At 48.2% G+C, this 26,733-nt stretch overlaps 2 protein-coding genes across 2 annotated transcripts in view; one reads left to right on the top strand and one right to left on the bottom strand.

The window, feature by feature from the left end:
* The first annotated feature begins 552 nt into the window (after positions 1 to 552).
* Positions 553 to 5,104, top strand: LOC142559568 (uncharacterized). The gene is made up of 3 exons (XM_075671149.1): positions 553 to 766; positions 2,972 to 3,086; positions 4,856 to 5,104. Exons 1-3 carry the CDS (start codon positions 591 to 593, stop codon positions 4,949 to 4,951), a joined length of 387 nt encoding a protein of 128 aa, XP_075527264.1. The 5' UTR covers positions 553 to 590; the 3' UTR covers positions 4,952 to 5,104.
* A 12,519-nt stretch (positions 5,105 to 17,623) lies between these two features.
* LOC142559567 (uncharacterized) overlaps positions 17,624 to 26,733 on the bottom strand; it is a 78,482-nt gene continuing 69,372 nt past the window's right edge. The window contains exon 8 of the mRNA XM_075671148.1: positions 17,624 to 17,859. Within this exon, the coding sequence (XP_075527263.1) occupies positions 17,795 to 17,859 (65 nt within the window). The 3' untranslated portion in view covers positions 17,624 to 17,794. The remainder of the gene's footprint in view (positions 17,860 to 26,733) is intronic.

The raw sequence follows: 26,733 nt of genomic DNA, 5'->3' as shown, positions 1-26,733 counted from the left end.
GGGACCTTCGCTTCGGTGTCGACACGCATTGTGATCCCGACGGCAACACAGCATTTCCTGTTTAAGTTTAGTTCCGGATGCAGACCAGATTTCTGCTGACACAGCACTTTTTCTTTTCTTTCACGAGCAGTATTTCCGAGGGCGCGTCCTTGAGTATTTATCCTTGTTCTCACACTCGTCCTCGATAGAGCGTCGGTGCCAGACAAAGAGCTTTAGACAGCAGCACTACTCGATTTCGAGCTCTGACGTCATGAAAGAAGGCCGAAAAATCCATACATTCCAATAAGAGCGGCGGGAGGCGTCTCAGGTTGCCATTTTTGTTACAAAGCACCATAAATTAGTGGTCTACTGTCGATGACAGAGAGAATAATTATGATAGTGAGTGCACAAGCGTAAGTTCACCTGCTATAGACTCGACGTGCCCTCTTCTCCTAGCCCCTTTTCTCCCTTCCCCAATGCAAGGTGACCAACCTGGTTCAGCCTGCCAGCTCAGAAAGCTTTCCTGCATTTCCCTTATCATTTATCTTGCCTTCATTTGTAACAGGCGGAGCAATGACGTCCCATTTCACTCCGTGTGATTGATCTCGTTTATGTCGCGAGCGATGTGTCAGACCAGCTTCCACGTGGTCTGCTTGACGTCTGGGCGCCCAAGCTATGCATGGCCGACGTCGCGGACCTGCTCGAACCCTACAATGCCGGTATCCTTCAGCGTTTTGACGAGTTCTTGTCCGGCACCCGCCGGACAAGAAGCTGAAGCTTCCACAAGGTAGGTGGCATACCCTCGCGAAATTGCAACTGGGCAACCTTGAGGAATGTTTCCCCTTTCTAAAAGGCTGAAGCTCGACTGGAAGAGTTGGCACGTATTTTGCTTTTAAATGGGCCTTTCTTTCCTCAAGTTTATGGGTAGCAGTGATTCTAAGATTTATCTCCCTACAAGCCACAAACGAGCGGATAGTGAACTTTTGAAACTGATTTAGAATATTTATCAGCGGATTAATAAGCCTGTTCAACAAGCAGCCTCAAAGCACAGTTGGAGATATACGACCATGCTCGCTGAGCTGCACCCGGAGGCGTTTCCCCGTCCCAGTCACAAAAACTTTTTATTTAGAGTGCTTCTCTTTGAGAGCGTATGCTTATGAAAGTTACAACGAACACTTGGTTCCTGCATCCAATCCGACCAAGTTCACTTCGTAAAACGGGAATGTTTTTTCCCTGGTGAAGGCATTTGTTAACCACTTTGCGGAAGTTGCAAACGGCCCACCAACAAAATTCGGAAGTCTGGAGGTGTCTTCCTAGCATTCGCAGTTCGGTTGTCATTGTAATTGATACTATTCAGCTACTTAAAAAAACTGTCCACTATATTCTACCCCGTTTCTCGCTCATATTTCTCTAAACGGATGTTTAGTGGATGCTCACAAACATTAAGCGGGTTCAAGCGGATAGTTAGCATTGGTAAGCGAAAATTTTTCCAAGAAACATTGGTGCTGCTGGGCAGAATCGTCTCCCATGAAAAGCTTAACTACCCGTCACGGTAGCTTGGTGGCTGTGGCATTGCTCTTCAGTGCTCGAGAGTTCGATACCGAAAGCAGCTGTCGCACTTCAATGGGGCGAAATTAAAAAAAAAAAAAACGCTCGTGTACTTAGAGTTTGGTGGGCGTTGAATAAACCCAGCTGGTCGAAATTAGCCCGGAGTTGCCCCACTACGGCATAATTCCGTAAATCCGTAATTTACTTTTTCTTACTAACCTGAACTACTAGCGAAGGCGTACGCAAACCGTAAAGGGGGCTGTTAGTTTCCAGAAGGTCTAGTTCCAAGGCGCGCTGATAGAGCCCATCCTGAAGACAATACCAGCGCAGGTGCGCCGCAAAAGAAGAATGAACATGCGAGATAGAACACTAAAGTCTGTTAGAGCGACAATTATAAGAGGATCCAAGGGGCTCCGTGTTTTGTTAGGCACAACCGCTTGATGTAACAGACAATGAAGCCAGATAATGCGTAAGGGAATGTTATTGTTATGCCTAACTGTAATGTAACAGCAAAAGTTAAGTCACTTTAGCATATGTGAAAGAGAATGGAGGCGAAAGCCAGCGGGCTCACGAGACATTAATTAAATTACTTGACATTCTCGTTGGAATGCGTTTTTACTTCCTATTACTTGTGTTCTCCCACGAAAGTTACTTGGCCCTTATTAACACCAAAACTTGTGGGTTCGACTCCTACCAATTGTCGTGAGTTGGAGTGATCTAGTTAACCTTATTTTAATTAACTGTGCCTTGTTAGTTTTGCCGTAGTTAACGCCCAAGGTCCTTGGTTCGACACCCACAAATGGCCATGCGTTCGACTCCCATTAATTTTGGTGCCCATAAATTTTGGTGCCATAACGCCAGACGGTCAATTTTTCGATAATGCCTGACATGGTATTTTTCGACCCATGAGCCACTTCGGGCTTTTGCCCTAACAAGATAAAGTGAAGTGAAAGTGTACGATTAGCTAACTCTATGTAGGTGGGAATCGATCGCACGCCTACCCATTACGCATGCGGTACTTTATCGACTGAGATAACGCGATGGCCATCATCTCGTCCACTTTATTTGGTTTTTGTATGCGTGTACAGGATTGGGTACCGGGAGTGTTACCCGGCGCCTCTCATGGCCAAGGCAGTACTTCCGTGAGCACCTTTATTTCGAGAGTACAGCCATTTATACACTTCAGCAACATCCCTTCACGTGCAGGCTTCTGTCACTTTCAGAAACCTGATAGTCTTTCTCACACAAAAGGAACTTTGCCTAGAACCGTCTGCTGCCTTTACGACTTCACGCGACAATTTATGTTCTTACTCACGACAGCGCATGAAATAGAAACATGTACGCATGATTTGCCCAAGTGCTCACCAATGTGAATCGAGCCCAATGCTGCTCAGTACCGGAGTTGTGTGTGCGTGTGTTTACCGTTTCGTTTGACACTGCCTAGCTCCCTCAGCACAGGTCCGAGGGGGCCAGCGTTCCACCAGTCGAGCTCAGTCGCGCCTCTTTCAAGCAACACGAGAAGTAGTGATGTCAACACGTTCGTGGCTTCCACCAGTCACGTAAGTAAAACCGTATGCCTCATACCTCTATACTAAACTGTGTCGCGCACACAGCAAGAAAAATTGCCTCTCGTGGAATCGGCTTCTTCCTGGCTCCAACTTCCGCTCAAGACTTTAGTGTCGTTTGATACCAGCGGCCATAGTTGTCCCTGTTACAGTAGTCTGTGGAATTCAGAGACCCTTCATTGGAAAACCGTTTACTGCAGGTCTGTTGATTTGGCCATTTTCGCCCTCAGATTCGTCAAGTTTGCGCGGCGCCTGGATATGCTAAATGTTAAATACAGGTTCCCGTTAAAACTAAGTCAAAGGAACCATGGATAGGTGCTCGCCGTATTGAAAGTTCGTCTCAACAGGAAGGATCTAAATAACAGAACTCATTATTCCTGGCAAACGACACAAATAACAAATGAAAATGTGCCAAAAGAAAAAGTGCGCGTGTAAAAAAGAAAGTCACTTGTTAAGATTTCATGATGCTAGACATTGCTTTCATAACTCTTAGGCTATGCAGTAACTGTTACGTGCCGGCATTTGGCAAACCTGTGCTCTGTCACAGGAGCCGAAATTTTACTTAGCTTGCAAAAAGTTTCCTCATTCTCCTCATGTTGCTAAAAAAATGCACCAAAAGATCCAGGCCACTATCAGCTACATACTGTGATAGCACCACTGAGCGGTGTCCTCACCATTATTCTTTGACCGCAAGGGCACATCGTGGACCTTTTTAATCACCATTTTAGGTGTCAGCCCTGCGGGTTTCACCTGCTTGTCGACATTTGCGTAGCTGTTTGCGTCTACGGAATCACCATTTGCTCCTTAGGCAGCTAGCATCACTTACTCCAAGTGTGCCGATAGGGGCCTCTTGCTAAGCCTAGCAGCAGGCGTCAGGGACGACTGCGGAAGTTCGATTTAACCGAATTAGCGTTTCGTTTTAAGCAGATTTCTTTCGCGTTGGGCCTACCTGAAACCAACCAAAGGTGCGGTGTTCCTCACACCCGAAAGCTTGCCTTAAACTAGATCGTCTTAATAGCAGTTTACCGTAAAAGAAAATGGTAGGGGTTGGAAAGTGAGGAGTAGAAATCGCCGAATATGTCTCAAAAATAATGAAGGCGTTGACAAATCGCTCGTACGCGCTCTAGATGTTCGTGACGTCGGGCCACATCTAAGTTTTATTTCTGCATGCATGCTTTTACTACATCTACCGCCACTCAGTCTCAAAATCATAATTAATTATCGTAAAACGTAGGTCGTAACAGCTGCACACTGGATTGCGTGATAGTTGAGCGTGACTCCAGTGGCCCCCCCCTCCCCCCTGCTTCTACCGCGTACTGTGCAAATGGGAGAACAGCGCTTAGCAATACGCAGAATGAATGAATGAATGAAACGAAATGTTTCAATTTATAATCGAGACTCTAGAGAAGCCACGACTTGCTTGGTGGTGTTCGCATTCGTATGCTTGCACCTTAACAACCCTGAGGCCTTTCTTTTCCCAAGTGGATACTTGTCCTTCCTCGAGTGAGCTCTCGTAGCCTTACCAGAGTTTTTCAAATGCAATAACCAATTTACGCGACCATAAAACCGCGTTTCCGCTTCAAATGCTTGTACCTCTCGACAGCCTTTACGCTCGACACCTTCCGCTATTTGTATCACTTCTTGCATTCCCAACTTCCTTTCCCCATACAGTGCTGATGAAGTGACCTCCTAGTGAGAGACAGTTACAGCTCTGCGTTTGTGTCTTCAAATTTTCTCATTTCAAACTCACGTACTACTAACAGACGCTGGTCGGTGACTACATCACGAAGGCCACAAAGCAGCAGCGCCCATCGAGATCCAGACCCGCATCAAGTGCTCCACCCGAGGTCCCGTACTGAGACACCATGGCCGAGGAACATCGGGAAATCTGCGGACAGCGTTTAGGGAGGAAAAAGAAGGCAGACGGCGTACAAGGCGCCAGTCGCCTAACTGGCACGTAGTGACACGAACTTGATTTTAAAGAAACAAAGACATAACACTCAGTCCAATTGTACTAGTAGAGAGCTCTTCCAGCCCATTGATTTTATTTAATGAAAGGATAAAGCATGATTATTACAGCGGATGAACTGAAGGGCCAGCTTCTTTTCTATATATATATATATATATATATATATATATATATATATATATACAGAACCTTAGAATCTCACTATTTTCTCGTTTCTGGACCTTTCATTTATTTGTTTTTTTCTTGGCCAGAGATTTACGAAAGTTGTGAGTACAAGGCTCTGACTCAGTTAGGAAGAAATGTTATCCAGTTGCTTGCCGATAAACAATTATCCCCAAGTAGGCACTTTCAAACCTAAGAAGCAACTTTGAGCTACTGACGGATCTCCAGGGGAGCATTTCCACTAGTGTTTACTGTCTGAATCTTTCTTGCTTAGGAACCTCCACTTACTTTAAGACTAAAGATTAAGGTATTCCACACATACACAAAAACATTAGAGAGAAAATGTTCGCTCTGCCACTCGCCAGCACGCGCACATCACTGCAAGTATAAAGGAGAACTCACAATAGGAAGTGACTACAGCACTAGTCTGAGTCGCACTTGTACAGAGTGGTCGAGTGGCCGCCAGCATCAGCAGTAATTACTGTGACGTAATTTCAAGGTTCCACTTATGTTCATCCTATAGCGCATGGCCCTAGCATGCGAATCGACCATGTGTGGCCTCACTGTGGCGTCAGCCTGCGTTTTCATTTTTCTTATTTTATAAAGACCACCAAGCAGACCGATTCACCACTCTAGACAAGTGTTGTTTAGAGTGTACAACAAAATCGACACGAGAACTTAGGAACACACGTCCTTATTAACAAAGAAGTATCAAAGAAAAGAAAGCCACCATTTCAAGGCAGGACTACAAACAAGGTAAGTACAAGATCGCCCAAAAATAGCGACGGACACCCGATCAAGCGCGAAGCTCACTGCAACCTCTGTAGAACGGTCAGACGAATCAGACGAGCCTCCACGATCTTCCAGAAACTCTCGAACCTCGGAGAAAGGTAAGAAAAAAAAAGCTACGACGTCTCTACATGGCAAACATTCATCACATTTTACGGCTGGGACCTGGTACTCGAGATATCGTGCACAAGAGGCTCAAAGAGGCCAGGCCGAATCTTTCAGAGGATATCACCTGCTGGAAAGAGGACAACAAAAGGGCGCCTCCGCCATGACGTCACTTAAATGAGCGAACGTAATTGGCGGGGCGTATACAGGGCGTTTCGCGTAACTTGAACCAAGCGTTCTGAAGAAGTGCTAACCGCAGCTAAATGAAACCACAATATATGGTTTGCTGCCACGCGGCGCTCTTTAGAGCATCTTCTTATACTACGTGTAATTTCCTAATTAAATAAGATAAATTATGGAAAATCTTCAATATTCACTTTAGGCAGAGTGCGTGTCGTTGCATTGCAGAAGGGATTCAGAAACGACCGATCCAATTTTTTTGCGGCTGCGTAAACGCTGCGTGATGATTTTTTTTCGGCGTTTTAAGAAAGTTCGCGAACTATGAAATAAAGTCACGTGACCGAGCTCGCGCGCTGTCCTATTTGAGCGCTCTCAACCGCGCGTCGAACCTATCGCTTATCGGGGACGACCGCGCTTCCTGTCCGTGTGCCACCGCCAAAGGTGCTGACTCACTGTGAAGGTGACGGCCACAGGCGCTCACCTTCGCCATGGTCCGCGCGCACGGTTCTTTTGCACGAAGTGCGGCTGGGAGCGCTGCATACGACAGCGCATGAGCGAAGTCACGTGGTATTTCGTATTTCGCGGGCTTTCTTTAAGCGTAGAAGAACATCATCACACAGCACTTACGCCGCCACACGAATTTAGATCGGTCGTTTCTGAATGCCCTCTACAGCGGAGCAATACGCACTTGGCCCTCGAGTGAATAGGAAAATAAAATTGCATAATTCACCTTAGTTAACAAACTAATCAACCGGAATACAAAAATATTCTATAGAGCACCACATGAAGGCAAACTATATGCCTTTGGTTTCATACAGCAGCGGCTAACCACGTTCTTTTTTAAATACTTCGTTCAAGTTACGTGACACACCCCGCATGCAAGTAGGGCAGTAGTGTCCTTGCCGCTTAGTCTTAGTATGTCTCTTTGTGGTAGAGCGTCACAAAACAATTTGAAAGGCGGGCCATGAAAATGTAAACGAATGGCTTTCGAAAAAGAAAAAGTGTGACAGGGGCGTCGGCATAAGAGCTTCGATGAACCATAAAGTTTCCTGGAAAACCCACTATAACGGAATCTAGAGCTGGTGTATCGTCATCGAAGGCTGACTTGCGGAGATTAGCTGCCTGACCTCATATAACCTGTCTCTTTCTTCCCGATTTTTTAGGTTGTCTTTATTTGTGCAAACGGAAAGCGTCAGAGGTAACCTGTACTTCTATGTCTATCCCCGCAGCGAGGGGCACCGCGCGCGTCTCAATGGCAGCAGGAAGCCCACTAGCCTAAAGCACAAGATCATCAAGTCGTCGCGAATGCCTCAGCTCCCGAAGGAACACTGGAAGATTATCGCCCGCCCCAGGGGTGGTCTGGATGTTCAGAAAACGGGCTCCGCTCGGCTTGGTCGGGCCGTTGCCGCCGCGGCAGGACTCACGTCCGAGCAAGCTAGCCATGACATCGTCTGCCCCAACGCAACACAAAATATTATCGTCCTCAGCACCGCGTCTCGCGATAACGCAGATGCTTATCTAAAAATGAATTGCATCACCCTGGGAATGAAACAGTACGAACTCAGCACTTACGAAGCCGCGCCGCACGCCACGTGTAAGGGTGTCATACGTCAAATTGATGTGTCGGAGAGCCAGGCCGACCTGGACAGAAGCATTCTCAACGAGAGAAATCCGTTAGCCCTGGGAGCCAAGCGAATCAAGAATAGCGAAACGGTAGTAATCGTTTTCGACGGCTACAAGGTCCCCAACTTCGTGTTCTACGGCTCGGCGCTAGTCAAGTGCTCCTTGTACCTCAGGCAGCACGACTGCTGCTATGCCTGCGGTAGACTAGGCCACAGAGCCGACGTCTGCCCATCGCCGGAGGACAAGCTATGCAGGAAGTGTGGGGCCAACAACCCCGACGACAACCACACCTGCTCGCCTACTTGCAGCCTCTGCGGGGGCCCGCACGCCACAGCGGACAAGATTTGCAAGCAAAGATTCCAACTCCCGTACATCGTTCGGCGGAGGAGAAGGGAAAGAAATCCGGAATCCAGGAATCGAGACCCGTCACCAGCACAGACAAGCGCCGACAGCGAACCGGCTAAACCTTCCAGCAGGCGCTCCCGCTCGAGAAGCCGCTCGAGGTCCAGGAGCCGTTCCAGGTCCAGGTCCCGGGGCCGCTCAAGATCGGGAAGCCACTGCCGGGGCCCACAGAACAGGGTCCGGTTCGAGGAGCCAGCCTGTGCTGGGAAACAAGGCGCCACTTGGGCAGACAGGGTGCGGAGTGGAGGGAGAACTGCCGTAAAGGTAACTGGGGGTGCGGCGCCAGAGCATGGTTCGTCTGAAATAGCCCAGCTTAGGAAAGAAAATGCCGAGATGCGCAGCATAATCTTGTTAATGCGAGCCGAAATAGCTGAGCTCAGAAAGGCTAATCAACCTCACCACGTTCCAGTCCATAATTCAACCCCCTCAGGAATCCCTTCGGTGACCCCCTCTCCCCAACCCCCTCGGCGACCTCACGCCGCTCCAGTCCCTAGTTCATCGCCCTCGGGGACCCCCTCTCCCGAAACCGCAGACGTTCCCATGGTCGTGGATGCGAGCCACTCGGGCAACCCTGCCAAAAGAAAGGCCGTTCCCAGCATGCCCGAAAATGTACCGGCTAAAGCCAAGTCCGAAGTCAGAGAAATGTTGAATTCAATCTGCTACGAGATCAAGAAGATCACCGAACGACTATCTGCAGTGGATCAGCGACTCTTGGTCGTGGATCAGAAGTTAGATGCGCAAAATGTCAAAATTCAATGCTTAGAAAACAGAATGCCAGAGATAGAGTCCAAGGTGCAGGAAATGGACATCAGGACGTCGACCCACGTACGTCCCGTTTACTTCACGGATGCCACGTTGGTACCTACGCCGCCACCACTGCACATGCCCGGACCGATTAATAGAACCATCTCCCTCGAGACCCTAGTAGCAACGCCGGAAGGCACTCTATACAGCAAGGATGGCGCCAAACACCCAATTTAGGATTTGGCAGTGGAACTGCAGGGGACTCAGCCATAAAAGATGCACCCTGCAGCAGTTTGTTCGCACTCACACAGAAAAGCCACATGTTATATTATTACAAGAAACGATGACTGATCAGGTTTCACTCCAGGGATACAAAGCTCTTGCTCTCCGTGAGGACGGCAGAGGAATCTGCACATTAATCAGCAGCAAGTTCACCTTCGTCGCACACGATCTAGGGGTCCGGCCTAGCAAGACGGAGACCTCCCTAGTAGAAGTCATCCCAAGCCAATCCAACATCTCTAGCATTTTTATACTTAACGTATATAGCAGCCCGAGCGATCACAGACAACGTTTCAAAACCATCATCACTAGGGCGACGAAACTCGCCCGAAACTCTCCACTGGTTGTGGCCGGCGATTTCAACGCCCCCTTTCACGCGTGGAACTACACGCACGACACGGTCAAGGGCAGAAGCCTGTGGCAGGAGGCGGGAGATGCGGGACTCTCTCTATTGACGGACCCAGCCTTTCCCACCAGACGGGGCACCTCCTCGACCAGGGACTCTGTCCCGGATCTCGCCTTTGTTAAAAACGCTGGCTCAGCCACGTGGTCGAATCTGCTCATAGACCTCGGTAGTGATCACTACATCACGGTCACGAGCTTACAAGTGGAGCAGAAACGAAAGAAGGCGTTCTCGGTGCCCGACTGGGACAAATTCCGTGAGATTCGCAAGGCCCGCGCCGCCTGTGGAGAAAAGCCGGAGAGTCTCGTCCAGTGGTGCGCACTAATTGTGCAAGATGTCTGCTCCACAACCAAAACCATAGAGACGGATCTACAGACAGACAAAATGGATAGCAGGCTAGCGCACCTTCTCGAGGCTAAGCAATCACTTCTCGAGAGGTGGAAAAGCCAACGCTTGAATCGCAAGCTCAGAAAAAAGATAGCCGAGATCAACAAGCAGATCGGCGAGCACTGCCAAGCCCTGTCTAGGCAGCAATGGGACGACATTTGCAATTCAATTGATGGGCAGATGCGCACGGGAGGGAAGTGGAATCTTCTCAAACACTTGCTCGACGACTCCGGCACCAAGTCAAACCAGAGAAGTGTCCTCACTAAAGCGCTCCACGAAGCCAAGAAGTCGTCTTCGGAAAAGGACATGCTGGAGATGCTGGCTAAGAAGTACCTGCCGCTCAAAACTGTGGCCGATGAGGCGGCATACCCAGTATACAAAGGGAAGCCGAACTCCGCGCTGGACGAACCTTTCAAAATCAGTGAAATCCGCCGCGCCCTACACGACCTCAACGGTAGGTCAGCACCCGGCCCGGATCACATTAACAACAAGGCTCTCAGAAACCTGGAGGACGCATCGATCGAGTTTCTTACAGATGAGATAAATCGGATTTGGGAGCAGGGAATTGTACCGGAAGAATGGAAGTTGGCGAAGGTCATACTAATCCCAAAGCCCGGTAAACCGCCGAGCCTGGACAACCTCCGGCCAATCTCACTGACGTCATGTGTAGGGAAGGTGGCCGAGCACGCAATCCATAACAGAATTGCCGAGTATATCGAGACCAACGACCTTTTCCCTCACAACATGATAGGTTTCAGGCCAGGCCTCTCCACCCAGGACGCCATGAAGCTTATCAAGATCCAAATCTTGGAACGCTGCACTCGGGACACGAGAGCCATCCTTGGTTTGGACCTGGAGAAGGCCTTTGATAACATCCGTCACGAGTTCGTTCTCGACGCCATCTCCAAACTCAACCTGGGCTCGTCCTTCCATGCCTTCGTCAGGTCTTTCTTGAACAAACGATGCGCCATCCTCAAGGCTGGAGATTTGGAATCGGAGAAAATGGAGCTGAGCAGAAGAGGCACCCCCCAGGGGTCAGTCATCTCACCACTCCTCTTCAACATCGCAATGGTCGACCTCTCAAGGTATCTAGGCAAGGTCCAGGGCATCGGTCACACGATCTACGCGGACGACATCACTGTCTGGTGCGCGGGTGGCAGTGACGGTCAAGTCGAAGCCGCTCTCCAAGAAGCTGTCGACACTACAGAGCGTTTTCTAACCGACACGGGACTCCGGTGCTCCCCGAAGAAATCGGAGCTCCTACTCTACAGCCCAAGTAGAAAGGGCCGCAAGCCACAGAACTGGAAACCCCCCTCTGAAATTGACATTCATCTCTACACCAATTGCGGAGATCCCATTCCCAAAGTCGCGTCCATTCGAATCTTGGGAATGACACTCGAAGGGGCGGGCTCGAATAACATCACCATTCAAAAACTAGCAAAAAAGACGGACAGCGTCATCGGTCTAATCAGGCGGGTAGCTAACAGAAGGAGAGGCCTGAGCGAAGAGAATCTGTTAAGGCTAGTCCACGCTTTATTGTTGTGCCATTTTACGTATGTAGCGGCCATGCACGTCTGGAAGAGGGCCGAGCGAGACAAGCTAAATGCCATGATAAGGAGGGGGATCAAGAGCGCGCTCGGACTACCCAACTACACACGCACCGACCGACTCCTGCAGTTGGGTATTCATAATACCCTGGAAGAGATTGCAGAAGCACAAGAAAGGGCACAGATTCTCAGGCTCTCGGGCACCAGGGCGGGCAGACGACTCCTAACTGAGATGGGCGTCCCCCCGGCCACTGTCGAAGATGCCTACCAGGGCCTTCCGAAAGAGCAGAGAGATAACATCATCATATCGCCCGCCCCGCGCAATATGCATCCCCAGCGCAACGTGGAAAGAAGGAAGGCCAGAGCGGTAGCGCTCCTACGCCGCGCAACCGAACTCCCTGGCGGCAGCTGCTTCGTTGACGCGGCCCAGTATGCAAACAGCAACAATTTCACGGTAGTTTCAATCAACCACAGAGGTTCGACCGTTAACGCCGCTTCGGTACGAAGCACGTCGTCGCATGCGGCCGAGCAAGTGGCCATTGCCTTGGCCCTCCTGGACGACGGACATGCCAATATCTTTAGCGACTCCAGGGCAGCCATCCGCGCCTTCAGCGTTGGCGCCGTGCGTAAGGAAGCCTGTCGCATCCTCGAAGGCAAAAGCATCGCCACCCACACTCTCACGTGGTTCCCCGCTCACATGGGATCCATCATGGGAGGCCCCACAAACCTCAACGAGCTGGCCCACTCCAAGGCGCGAGGTCTCGCTTTCCGCGACCATGGAGAACTCCAACGCCGGCCCGCAGTGGTGGAGAATAGAGATCAACCGACCACATACAACGAAATTGCGCAGCACTTTTATCTCGGCAGGAGAGACTTTCCCCTTCCCCACAAGAAGTTAAATAGAGCGCAGGCATTGACCCTCAGATTATTGCAAACAGGTTCATATCCCAACCCGGCTTTATTCCACAAAATTTATCCCGACACCTATGCCACTAGTTCTTGCAGGCACTGCAATGACATCGCTAGCCTAGACCATATGCTCTGGCGTTGCCCCTCGTTACGAGGCACGGAACAAATCAATGTGGACAAGTGGCGCTCCGCTATCAAGAGCCCCGATGCTGGGGCGCAACTATGGGCTGTCCAGAGGGCCCACGATGCGGCGGTCGGGCAAGGCCTGCCTGTCCCAACGTGGGAGCGGCCCGCAGCGCGCTGAGTCGCGTACCTCAGGACCTTATTAAAGTTTTGCATCCATCCATCCATCCAAACTGGCTTACAAAGTTTGAAATCTGGAGGGTATAGGAAAAGGGTACATCGGTATTTACAAGAATTGTGAGCAAAATAAATAAATACGAATTTAGAGCGAACTACTGTGCCGATTGCAATGTTGTAAGGTCTTCAGACACTTCAAATGGCTTAGCTGCAACAGCTACTCACGAAACGAACGAAAACTTGTTCAAAAATGTTCGGCAGAGACACTTAAGGCTGCTTACGTGGGAATGCGAAAGCATTGTAGTGGCGTCGGGGAAACGTTTTCGATCACGTATTCATCGGCACATCGTCGTGCACGTCGTAAACTTGCATGGCCTTCCTATTTGACTTCCCTTGCTTCGTCTTCTGCACGTGCTTCCGCGGGCGACGACACTTCACAGATGACGCCGAGGTACACGCTTCGGAATGCATGCCAGTAGACACAGCACCGATAAAATCTGTATCGCAAGTGACACGCGGGAGGCAGCGACGGGACGTATGTAATGACGCACGGACTAGGCGCACCTACTTTTTGCACGCGCTCGAATTGACGTCGAGAGGGCATCGCCGTATCACCGATGAAAACCGAAGAGCAAGTGACACGTCAGAGGCAGTGACGCAGGCAGTGACGTGACGCGTGCAATGACAGACGCATTAGTCCCAACTTTAATTACCACTTTAATCAGCCGTGGCCGTGGAGCAACCGTGGTGTCGGGGCAGCACGCTCGTGTCGCATCCCGGAGGCCCGGGTTCGATTTCCACCCGAATCCCCACAAAATTTTCCTTTTCGATTTTTATTAATTCACTTTTTCACAGAAAGCTGCCTGACAAATTTGACGTTGCTCCGAACGTTTTTGACGCGTCCTTAACTCTTTGCGCCGTCGGCCGTGTTGAGCACCGTCTTACGGTTACACCGCCAAAGACAAGATCCAGATTATTGCGTAATGCACCATATAATGTTTTCGTATTAATATTGCTATTGTGGTAACTTGGTCGCAAAATCAAACGCAGGATTGTCGATATTATCCAGTTGGTGCGGCCATGTATCAATTCAGGTCTTCGACGAGTGATTTCGACGAACGTTGATCATACTGTCAGATAAGATGATTCTGGCGCTTTGGTTACTTACTGTTACCTTATTTTTGTAGTTACACTGATATTTATTTATTGGCTACACAGGGTGATAGCTGCACCAAAAGTTCCCGGTCAATAATTGCGTAATGAAGCTCCAAAGCCATGCAACGCCTCGCCATTTCACAGGAACGCTGAAATCCTAATGAAAGTAACGCTCACAGTTATCCTTCGCTTGAACACACTGTAGCAACATTGAATAACCGTTATCACTAAGTGTGTCTCCAAGTAGACAAATACATACGCCAAGTGTTGGTTCGGGTTATCGCCTAAAATATCAAGGCCTGAAGGTTAAAACGTGTATTCAGGTAAAATAGTTGGGGATCGTAGTATTCCGAATGCCGTCACAATAATGTTAATGACATGTGAGAGCACGCGTAGTTCTCACGACAGTGTGTATCATAAGGACGGCGTAAAAATGTTCGTGTCATTTGTGCGAAAAGTACGCTTCCGTACGTTGGCTGCCCCGCAATACAAAGCGCCGCAAGAAGTAGGCTTAACCACAGCACAGACCGTGGGAAAATTTTTTCAGGCCGATTTGGGCCCTTCTGAAGCCCCTCAGTGCGCACGCAATTCCATTCTTTTAAACTTGGCGCCACTGGTCCTTCCGTCTTTCTTGCTCATACTCCCGCCACACGTGTTCCTATTTTGCTCCTTCTTATTGGACTACAATGGTCACGTGACGTAGCACCCCCTTTACGCCCGATTTACGGCAGGTAGTACGATGAATCGTGTCCACGCATTGTGAACTTGCGCTGCGCCCACGACCGGAGAGGCGATTAAAAAAGAAGGTTGTGGCGACACGTGACGTAAAGTGTCGTCCAATAGGAAAGAGGCGAACGAGAGGGCGAGCCCTGAGGAAAAGAGAAAGACGGGGAGAAAGTTCGACGGCGCGAAACTTTAAACGATAGCGGCACTTATACAGTGCGAGGCTTATCTTTTGCGAAATCAAGCCTCAAAATTTTTTCCCACGGTCTGTGCTGTAGTGAAGCCGACTACTTGCAAAGTCTTGCTTTGCAGTGAAGCCAACGCGCAGCATAAAATGTACGTATTTGTATTGTTTATAAGTATAAAAATAAAATGATAAGGAGGGAAAGCGTGAAATTACTGCATACCACGCTGTACTCCTCTACCGTACGGCTGCTGACGCTTCAACGACTGTCCCTAGAGTGCGCGAAAGAGCGGTGAAATGCCTGGTGTATAGGTTATAGCACATATCGTATACTTATTCATGGCGAGGCGCACCTTTCGACGAAACCGGGCTACATTATTTTTCAAGGTTTTCCCTGTAGTGAAGCCAACAACTTGCAGTGTCCTGTTTTGCAGTGCAGCCAATGGGTGTTATATAATGTGCGCATTCGAATAGTTTTACAAAATACAAAAATAAAAGACAGGGAGACTGACTGAATAAACTTTATTGAAACCAGCAAGAGATGGTGGCTGGGCCTAGGCCTCCCACGTGGGGACGTCGAGGTGTTGCCTCCTCGCCGCCTCGCAGGCCTGCTGGGTCGCCCAGAGTTGGTCGTCAAGGTTGGGGCTACGCAGGGCAGCGTGCCATCTCGACGAGAGGGTCGTGGGGTTAGTGTCGGGGTATTGGTGTGTACAGTCCCAAAGCATGTGTGGAAGTGTGGCTGGCTGTGTCTTGCAGATATGACACGTGGGAGAGCGAGAAATTATTGCCGACCACCCTGTAATTATGTACTGCAGGCCTACTGATAGCTAAATGACTGTCACCAGAGTGGTTGATAGAGCCGGGGAATGGCTGGGATATAGCGGATAGCAGAGATCATAGATATATTGATTGTGACGCTTACCTTTCGACATAGTCGGGCTAAATAGTTTGATCACGCTCTTTGCTGTAGTGAAGATGACCACTTGCAGTATCTTGTTTTGCATTGAAGCCAATGGAAAGTACAAAAGGTACCGATTTGTATTGTTTGTTTAAAAATATGTATTAAAGGCACAGAGAGCGGCAAATTACTGCAGACCACGCTGTAATCTATCGTAGCGCTGCTGACTCCTGAACAACTGTCCCCAGAGTGGGTGACAGAGCACTGAAATGACTGCTGTACAAAGGATAGTAGAGATTATATACATTGTCATTGCGAGGCTTACCTTTCGATAAAGCAGGGCTAAAGTTTTCTTTCCACAGTCTTTCCTGCAGTGAAGCCAACTACTTGCAGTGTCTTGAATCGCAGTAAAGCCAATGCGTAGTATACAATTTATTTGTAAAGTTTATTAAAATATAAAAATAAAAGGAAGGGAGAGCGGACAATGCTGCAATACTCTACCGCATGGCTGCTGACACCTGAATGATTGTCACCAGCGTTGGTGATAGTGCAGTGAAGTGACTGGTGTAAAGAGCACAGCAGAGAGGGCATTCAAGGCGAGGCTTATCTTTTCACCAAACTGGTCTATTTTTCCAATGGTTTGTGCTGCGGTGAAGCCCCCCTCTTGCAGTGTCTTGTCTCGCATTGCAGCCGATGCGTAGTCCCGGTGAGCAGCACTACTCTGCGCATCGCGTTGACGATTCTCGTGCATTCACGACTACGTATGCTGCCGTGTTTGCCTCTTCTTTCCGCCAGTTCTCGTTGTCACGCTGTCATCGACACCAAGGCAGGCAATAGAAGTGGCTAATATGCAAAATTTGGCAGAAATGCGCAAGCACTGCAATCTATTACGGAACTGGCTACCTTGACTCAGATGAACACACACACACACGCGCACGCCCCCACGCACGCACGCACGCGCACAAACACACACACACACACAATAATCAACCTCCTTGGCATCATTGCTTACTTCATCTGTTGAGACCAAGACAGCTGTCACAGGGCAATGCACCCTGAAGTACGATACGTACGATTCCGCGGCCCGTTTTGTCAACTGACCACGCATAGCACTGATACGACAGTACCTCTTGAATGCGGCCATCTTACTATGGGCGCGGTGCTACCATCCAATAATTGCTCTCCTGTGTGACGTGTTGTTTCAACTTTACAACAAAATACTTACCCGTGTGCGTGTTAAGCAAGCCCAGCAATGAGAATACCATCGAGCTAGAGGCGAGCGCCCATCAGCTGCCTCTCACCGATGTTCTTGCGAACCGACATTCTGCTCACCATTTCACGTCAACTCCAACAACAGCACCCAAACCCCAGCGTATCGAACTCGAAGTTGCCCGCGGTCACCGCATGGAAGAATTCGTGGCAACAACGGGTGGGATTGCTACAGTTCATGTGTTAGGTTAGTCTGCACTCCAGGTGAATATCCGTCATTGAGCCACTACATAGATGCATTAGCCGCAAAGATTCATGCCTGCAGTTTTCAGTGAGTGAATACAAGGAACCCTACCTTTGAACAAACTCCTCTTCGGATAGGAATGCTGCAGGGAGTTTACAAACTTCAGTGAATCCGCTTCCACCTCGCTCCAGCAGCAATTCAAGAAACGACGATAAAGTTCTGATGTCTTTATTGCGTATCACTTTATTTGTTAAGGTACACAACATATATGCGTTCCCATAGCCAAAGGCTAGTACGGGTACAAAAATGCAGTTTGGAAAATTGTCAGTCCAACGAGGCAGCGAAGAGAGAAACAGTAGTTAATTACAAGGAGATACCAAAACATGTCGCACAGTATAGAGAAAGAAAGAAGGAGAATAACATTACCTTACAGAGAGAAAGAGAAAGAGGGAGAAAGAGAAGTGGTTCTTTATGAAGAAGGGAAAGGTTGTCACTGTCCTTTGCAGCCTTTGACGGAGCATGGCTCAGCGCAGATGTCGCGGTGGGGGTCGTCAGCTGGAAAATATAACAGAGCAGCAGCATATCACACTTGAAAATAAGCACAAGTCTACAAGGCAAAAAGAATTTCACAAGAACTGACAGAATCAAAAGACAAAAACCCATCCTTCACTAAGCAGAAAACATTAGTTAAAAATAATAGTTTTTTTCAGTTATCTTAACAATATCTGTGAAATACTAAGTTGATGAGCTATGCTATTCTATAGTTCTGACAAACACTAGCGGATGCTTGCCATATATACATTTTATTGGTGGGAGATTTCAAATATAAAAGCTTGTTTGCTAGTGATACATTGTGGAGTTCGCGGTAAGGAAACATGAAATGGTGTGTTAAAACATTATTAACGCCAGTGGCTCAACACAACTCGCGTAAAAATCGAAAGTTAAAGTTTAACTGGAAAACAGGAGCTTACTTGGTTCGTAACATCGCGAGAAAAAGTTTGAATGCATATTGCTCGTCCTTGCACTCGCCGCACTGTTGTTTCAATGTTGCTGTTTTCACAGCGGGGTCTCCAGATCGAGCTCATCATGCCTGCTGCTGATCCGGAGTAATTGTTCCAGCTGTAGTCGAGTGGTTTCGGCGAGCTTTCATGAAACTATCTGATAAGGTCAGGGTGAGGTCACTGGTTCGATTCCAGCACGTCGCGTATTTGTTCTACGTGTATGTTCGATACTATTACGCGTATTTATTTATTTGTTTATTTTACTGCAGGTAACGGGCATACCGGGCTAGACTTACACCATGACTACAGGAAACGGGCAAACATGATTGGCCCATTTCCAAGCCCGTAAGTGTCGTTCACAGTGAGAGAGATAGAGCGAGAAAGGAAGAAGGAAAGGCAGGGAGGTTAACCAGACTGAGTCCAGTTTGCTACCCTACTCGTGGAGAGGGGAATGGGGGAGTGAAAAACCTACAAGTGTTACTGCGAGCAACCACTTTATCAGCTATTGAATGCGCTTGATCTGTCCGCTCGCGCGCACATTTAAATAATTAAATAAAAAACATTAAATAAAGAAATAGAAGAATGCACTTTGATGTGGCGAATCAAGCCAGTGCTAACGTGACTCGAGGCCTTGTACTATAGTACTACACGCTCACCTAATCAGCAGTCGCTAGCCGCGAGATAAGCTCAATGCGTCCCTCTCGGCTGAGTGCGTTTACTGAGCTGCGCAGAACGATGCGCAGTACGAAAGGGCTTCGGCATGGTGAGTGGGAGGCTAAAGACGAGCACAAGACTTAAAAAATGTATAGTAAGAAAAACGATCCTCATTCCACGAAGTGAACTCTTATTTCGTGTAAGCCTACTTTCTCTCATTAGTTTCCCAGCGCCGATACAGAACTGATTGCGCGTCTTTTTGAGCGCCGAGTTATGTCAGGCGCTTAAGCCATCCGCTCCAAGCGGTGCTACCTGTGTGAGTTGGCACCGCGGTAGACAGAAGCTTCGAACTAGCACGTGCAATGACTACGGTATGCCACCAATGAGGAGCACCAAGCATTTGCATTCGCACAACTGTTGTGCGCAGTAATTGAGTTAACGTAATCATAAACCGAGTGTTGTGTTTTTCCCTTTGTTTCTTTCTTTTTTGAGAATTGCTTTAAAACACACACGCGTACCGCCGCACGCGATAGGCTGCGCAGACTAGTGCGCATGCGTGCCACATACTTCTAAAAAGAAAAAAAGGCCTGCCCGCCGTTCGTGTGCATATGTGTGCTCAGTGTATGAATTGCGCAAGATTCCATGTTTATCTACATCTGCGGAACTAGCTGCTCTTCGCGCAGCACTTTGTTTCGTCAATCGGGAACCACCTCGACAATGGTCAATTTTCAGTGACTCAAAGGCAGCCCTACAATCTGTGCTATCAGCTCTGCGTCGCGGGCCATTCGAACAGCTCGTGCTCGATATTAGATGCCTACTTCATACATCACATGAGAAAGGACATCACGTGACGTTTCAGTGGCTGCCAAGTCACTGCGGCGTCGTAGGAAATGAAGACGCCGATAAAGCCGCTCGGACAGCTCTTGAAGACACACAGGAAGAAGCCATACCACTTTCACGGTCCGACGCAGCCAGAAGCCTTCAAGTGCTTGCACGGGAGATCACGCTCTCTCTATGGTGCACACCAAGCAGCCAGACCAACCGCAGCAATCATCAACACGACCTGCCCTCATTGATGCATCTGTGTATGCCAACTGGACTCCGCCGAAGTGAGGCCACCCTGCTTTATCGCTTATAGCTAGGGGTGGCCTTTACGAAATCCTACTCGTTTCGCATTGGAATGGCCGACAACCCTCTCTACAATGCCTGTCTTTGCGAGGAGACGCTGGAACACATTCTGTGCGACTGTCCTGAATATAATGTTCCGAGACAGTCCATGGCGTCCGTTCTAGCGCACCTGGACAATATACCATTGTCAGTTGCAACCATTTTCACATATCGCCGACAGAAGACATCGCAGCTGAAGGTGACGAAGGGACTACTTCGGTTTATGAAGGATACGGGCTTGGACAAGCGGCTGTGACAGTGAATGTCGCGTACCGCGCAAGAGCGACGGCCTGTAACTGACGATCTGTTCGCTGTGTTATGTGCTCTCTCTCTCTCTCCTCCCATCTTTCATCCCCCCATCCCGCTCCCATGTGTAGGGTAGCAAACCGGTTAGGCTACACTGGTTAACCTCCCTGCCTTCCTTCTCCACTTTTTCCTTCCTTCCTTCCTTCCTTCCTTTCCTAAGTTTTTACAAAATTCCTTTCGCCATTATCCTAGAAGCACTCTCGAATGTTGTTAGTCAGTGGATAGCAGCGAAGCCGTACTCGCTACACATGAAAGCAGGGGGAAAAAGTGAGTGTGGATTGAAACGCTCGGTTACAATCTTGCGCGCAAATCGTTGAAGACGGCACATCGTCGGGTGGCCAGAACAGCAGGTCCCACGCCAACAAATAACTCCCCCAGCTCAGGATGGCCTTTACGAGCAAACATCTTCTTCAGTCAAGTGGCTGCCGCTGAGCGCGAGGTCGCAGGTTTGATTCCCAACTGCGAGGGCCGAATTCCGTAAGGGCGACTTTGTGAAAGCCCACGTATCCGTGTTTTGGGTCCACCTCAGGTAGTCTAAATTATCTGACATCGTTGCTTGAGAGTTTCTCGTTTGATTCTGTTGTTCACATTATACTTTTAAGCGTGTCTTTCTAATGTTGTAGTGCTATTTTCACTTTCATGTGATAACGTAGCCTTGTTCCAACTGCACGTTAATTTGAATGTGTTGTGCGTTGAAACTGTGTGCTGTATTCAAGAGCGAAGAAGTCGCCTCCGCCGTACTCGTGCGCCAACATATTAGCTGACGTGAATCAGAAAAACTTCAAGAATCGCGAGCCTCCCTCCTTATTACTCGTCGCGGTGTAGCAGCGCCCAGGCCAACTGGTAACTGTCACCAAAAAGCCTAAATGAGCGCGGCTTTTTTATCCACCTCGTTACGGCTGTGGCTAAGCCGTTCCGTTGCGGACCACAAGGTACCGGGTTCGAATCTGGACCGCATTGGGGGGCACTGGGTTCAGAATTCAGTGTACCTGGCAGTGCGAGTATGGTAAACATGCTGCGAAAATCCATCCGGTATTAAACCTTTGAAAGCCAGATTACGGCTGTGTCTGGAGATCACTTTTTGAAACAACAACAAAAAATCGCGCGTTTATGTGAGTAATGCTAAAGTCCTTATCCGCGTTCGCTTTCATGGCGCCGCGTGGACGTTACTCGGTGGTATTTCGCAGGACCGTGGTTCAGGCCCTAGCAAAACCTACGATCTGCTCTTTTATTTTTTTCAATACACGGAGTACACACTGTCTGTCGCACATACCGTAACGATATGTGTTTAATGGGACGCCAAAGGCCAGTGCTAAATAAGTTTAAAGGGAGAAAGCATTCATAAGAACTATCTTTCATTTACTTTTGCGGTGTTAGGTGGGTTACTAGAAGTGAAAATGAAGTTCGAAGTTAATTTATTCATTTTGTTTTTTGACAAATTTCGTGCCACCACCATCAGCGTTCATCAGCGTGACATCTTGTGAGCAGCGTTCCGGGCAAGTTGGCAATCCTTTACTGAAGCATTACTGCGCAACAGAAAAGACATGGAAGTAAGAGAAGAAAAGACACGGGCGTAAAAGAAGAACACATAAATTTCAAAATATCGTTTTGATATTTGGATCGTTCTGACTCAATAAAATGGTCTTAAAACTTGCTGGGTTCGCTGTTTGACACCTTTGGAATGCGATATAGTCCGTAATTACCGACGAAAACGTTAACTAAGCCCGAGCACATGGCATTAAAAGGTCGTGACGTCACGACGAGCTGGCGCCCGCCCCGCAACCGTCTTTTGGCTTCGAGTCCCTTCTGGCTCCGCAGGCTGCTCTCCTCACACAAGCGGTGTTTCTTTTTGTTTTGTATTACGGGAAGATAATTTACTAACAAAGCTCATGTTGTTTGTACGGGATGTGGCGTTATTAGTACGGCCTCGGGGGAACGCTTGCGCGCATTAAGCGTGCTTCTTTGGCTTCTGCGCCATAATGACAGTAATTGATAACGGTTAACTTAATCACCACAACAGAAAAGTATACAGGATAGCCATTGCCAACAAATAAAAACGGGAGGCGCACCAGTGGCACTAGCGCAGTGGTTAAAGCGCTACGCTGCTGTGCAGAAGGTCGCGGGTTCGATTCCGACGGAGCGGACTGCATTCCGACGTGGGCGGAATGCAGGAAGGCTGGTGTCTACCACGCATAGCATGCACGTTGATGAAACGTTGCACGACGCTGGTAAAAAATAATAATATCGGGACGTCCGCTACGGCGTGCATTATGACAACATGGTGTTTTGACACGTCAGCCCCGCAGAATTACTGTCATCTCTTCTTTTTTTTTTTTGAGCAAGCTTGCCGGAAGTTGGGTTTGCGTGATTGCCAACTTCCGTCCGCTCACATTGCAAATGGCGTTCGAACAGTGGAGGGCGTCGGTCCGCAACCTTGCCTTCAGGGATGCAATATTTTTTTTTGTTCTTTTCTGCGGGTGTATAGGTGTTTTAGCGCTGTTTTACGAGAAGACAAATCGGCAGCGCAAGACGAAACGAGCATTCTAAAAGCTGCGCATTCTAGCCTGCGTTCGTGTAAGGGCCTGAGCACCACCAGCCACGGGCGGAACAAGGACTTCGACGGCGAGTACCATTCCAGTCTTTCTTCCATTATTTTTGTGGCGTCTCACTTCTAATACCGTGGTTGCTAAGCTTTGCCACTTGTTAATCTACTCGACGCAAGAATATGAGTCAGATGCATTCGGCGCCTCTTAGATTTGGGGTGTTGTGCGGTTGCAAGCCTTCGTAAACTTGACGGAATGTGTTGCGCATGTCTGCTCAGTTAAAGTTTGAGGACTATTCAAACGAGTGTGGAGTGAAATGAATGCGAGAGAGACAGTGCGCTTGTAAAAAATAAAACTGCTTAGTGAATTTGTCGATAAAACATTGTTCGCTGCCTCATTTCCGTGTTGTTCGGCTACGCCTGCCTCAGATTCGTTATAATAAAAAAAAATGAAGCACAGGGCGGTTCCTGAGAAAATAATTATTACTCGGCACACTTCGTAGGAGTGGTGGAAATACTAATTTAGGCAATAAATGTTGGTGCAAAAAAAAACTACAGTTTGATACAAAGCAGTGGAAGCATATTCCATCTGTAGAATAACTTGTTCATTTAGCTCGGGGAGCGCAACTAGAGAAGCAGAATTTCACTAATGAGGATCTTTTTCATAATGTCTGGCTTAATTGCAGAGTTGATTAGCTAGGTCTGAAAGTGCTATCCTCTGCCGTAAATTGTGTGGCCGCGCCAGCTTCGAGAATCGGAATGGGCAGGGAAATGCTTTGCTGTTGCAGTGAATGCGTTCCCGCAGCCAGCGTAACTACACACAACGAAATAGTTGCTGGGAAAGCGGTGCATGTCGTCGCATATAATAAAGTCCGCTTTTCGCGAAAGACTACAAGACACAATGCTTCTAATAAACGGCTACAGTTTAAGCACTGGCTTACTGTTGTTGCGAAATTACAACTTCCCCTTACAGTCACTTAAATAGCAATACAACATTGAGTTAAACAAATTTCGTAAATTAGTTGTTACTCCTTAAAACAAAAAAACGTGTTGCATACAAGCAATATCTTGCAGTTTAATTAAACCCATAATGCCCAAACGCAGTTACTTATTAAGGCAAATAAAAGCTACTCGCTCTCCATTTTTCTGGGCACGGAGAGTACATATGTACAAAAAAAGGTAGAATAAATTATTTTAGTAAAAGCTTTAGTAATGATTTATTCAGTGATTACTGTTTAACGTTATCCACGGCTGAGACCTCGCTCCAGAGTATTAAAGCGCCAGTATAGGCTACGAATTAGGCTCATTTGCTTAAATTTATTTTTTGAGCTCTGAAACTCAGCGTCTAGTATAAGGGATGCGTTACGCATTACAGGGCTAAGGCTTACCTTTACGAGATAACTGCACAGACAAGTGTTACGAGATACGACACCCACGAGCGCACAACTGTACCGCACACTGGCACGATCGAAAAGAAGAGTTAACCGCTCGAATTGCGTGAGACAGATATGATGTTGACTACGGCTGACAAACAAGTAAGGCCCGCGAGCGTGCCTTTCTTTTAAGACGAAAACCTTAAGTGGCTCATAACTCCGGTGGTCTGAAATACGCGGTGCGCGGTAGAAAAAAAAATTTTGTGAGCTCTGGGCGACCCAGCAGGCCTACGAAGCGGCGAAGAGGCAAGACCTCGACGTCCCATCATGGGAGGCCTAGGCCCAGCCGACTGACCTGCTGGTGCTCATTAAAGTTCACTCTCTCTCTCTCGCCTTGCACAGGCACGTGCTCGTACCACTGGTTGCGTGTTCGTCTCTGGCTCCGATGCCGCATCATGCAGAGTAATTAATCATCAACATCAGCCTACTTCATGTACACTGCAGGACGAAGGCCTCTGCCTGAGATAGAGTTCCTTCGGGCACGCCAAACCACGACCTTTGGTGCTAATCAAGGTGAAGTTAGTTAAGGAATAGTCATTTAAGGTAGCGACAATTCAGGCACTCGAACGCATGACCTTTCGCGGGAGAAAACGAGTAATAAGTGACAACGCGTTCGAACGAAAATGTGACGCAGTTTAATGATTAAAATATACTGAGCCCACTGTTAAGGCTTTATTTACTCACATATAGGGGCGCATGTCTTGTGTCATTCGCGTCATTATGGCCGCAGTCGTTGTAGAGGAGAGTCGGCCGCATATTTTGCCGGCGTAGTATCTTACAGAAAACATATAAAGCAGACAGCGCTGTCGGTGCTGTGTCGCTTCTAGCTGTGTTCCACTTTCCGTGGTTTAGCAGCATTCGGTTCCACCTACAAGGCAATAACAATAGCACATAACTCAATTCACTAGTGCGGCAAAAAGTTGTCGCCATATGTGCGACGTTAAAAGTCTTCACGCCAGGCCTTCAGTCGCCGTCGTGCAACTGGAACGTCTTCGTCGGCTTCCCGGCCTTTTAACCACACTGACTTAAATATGACAAGATGCGTGCAAAGATTTCGTAAGAGTCGGTTTCTTGAATCAATTAGGCTTTCGGAATTCTAAATAAGGACGTTGTTATATATTGAACTAAATATATACTGCAACTAAGTACTGTAACATACAAACAAGGCCTCCATTTTTAGTTCTGCTGGTAAGGACAAGGTAAAGCGCACGATAAAGGACCACAGGTGGCAAAAGATTGTTTCCCTCTCACCCTATCTTTCTATCGCAATTTCTTTCTCAAAACGGCAAGTTCGGCGGATTTGTAGGCTACCATCGTCTGCCTCTCTTTTTCTTTTCATCTTTTTAGCGCCCTCTGATTTCGGCAAGTTTATGGCACTGGGACGTTGCCTTCGCCGCAATAGGGAGCGAGGTAGCCTGCGCCGATATCGCAGCTTGCTTTGACCCTGGCTGCCATTTTGTCATGTCTGGGCGCATGTTGGCGCGTGCAAGAGTGCTCACCTGATTTCGTGCACATCTTTAGTATCTGGCGTCAAGGCGGAATTCACGCCGCTTTTTGAAACGACCGCACAGTAACTGAAAGAATGCTGACCACGCTGGCTGCTCATTTTTGTAGGACATTACCGTGGCTTGCGGTTCGAACAACGCGGGGACGGCCGGAAGGATCAAGCTACGTTTCCAAGCCGATGAGGTGAGACCAATTCTTGCACCTGTATTGAAATAATTCCGCACAATCAACATTTCACGTAGCAGCTATGCCAAGTTCCTTCCACTCCTTTTGCCGTAAAACGCTTTCCTTTTTCCTGCTCGCTGAGCAGTCTTATCAACCACCAGACGAAATCCATACAGATTCCAGTCCAGTGCAGCATTCCACTGAATTTGATGCGAACGTGGTAAAATAAAAATTAGTTCAAATCGCCCTTTCTGGGTGCGGCCATTTCCTCGTGCTTCAACGATGCCTTCGCCACAGTAGCAGGCGATGTAGCCTGCACTAATATCGCGGCTTGCATTCGCGTTAGATTCCAGTTTTCTATTCGTCGGAGCATGTGGTTCAGCACAAGAGGGTTTACCTGTTTTTGTGAATACTATTAGCCTATGATGTCAGGCCGCAAATTTTTTCGAAGTCGCCACAAATTGGCTGTAAGAATGCTTGCTGCTCGTGCTTGTAGGGCTTCGCCGTGGCTCATGGTTCGAACAACGGGAAAACGTACTGCGGGGCCAAGTTCCGCTTCCAAGGTAACAAGATGAACGCAATCCTTTCCATTGCTTTGAAGTGAAGTAATTACGCTAATATATTTTTCGTGTAGCAGCTCCGCGATGTGTACCTT

Source organism: Dermacentor variabilis, chromosome 10, assembly GCF_050947875.1.
Source record: "Dermacentor variabilis isolate Ectoservices chromosome 10, ASM5094787v1, whole genome shotgun sequence".
Classification (NCBI taxonomy): Eukaryota; Metazoa; Arthropoda; class Arachnida; order Ixodida; family Ixodidae; genus Dermacentor; species Dermacentor variabilis.
Note: the sequence above shows the minus strand (reverse complement) of the source record. Positions and strands in the feature narration are given on the sequence as shown.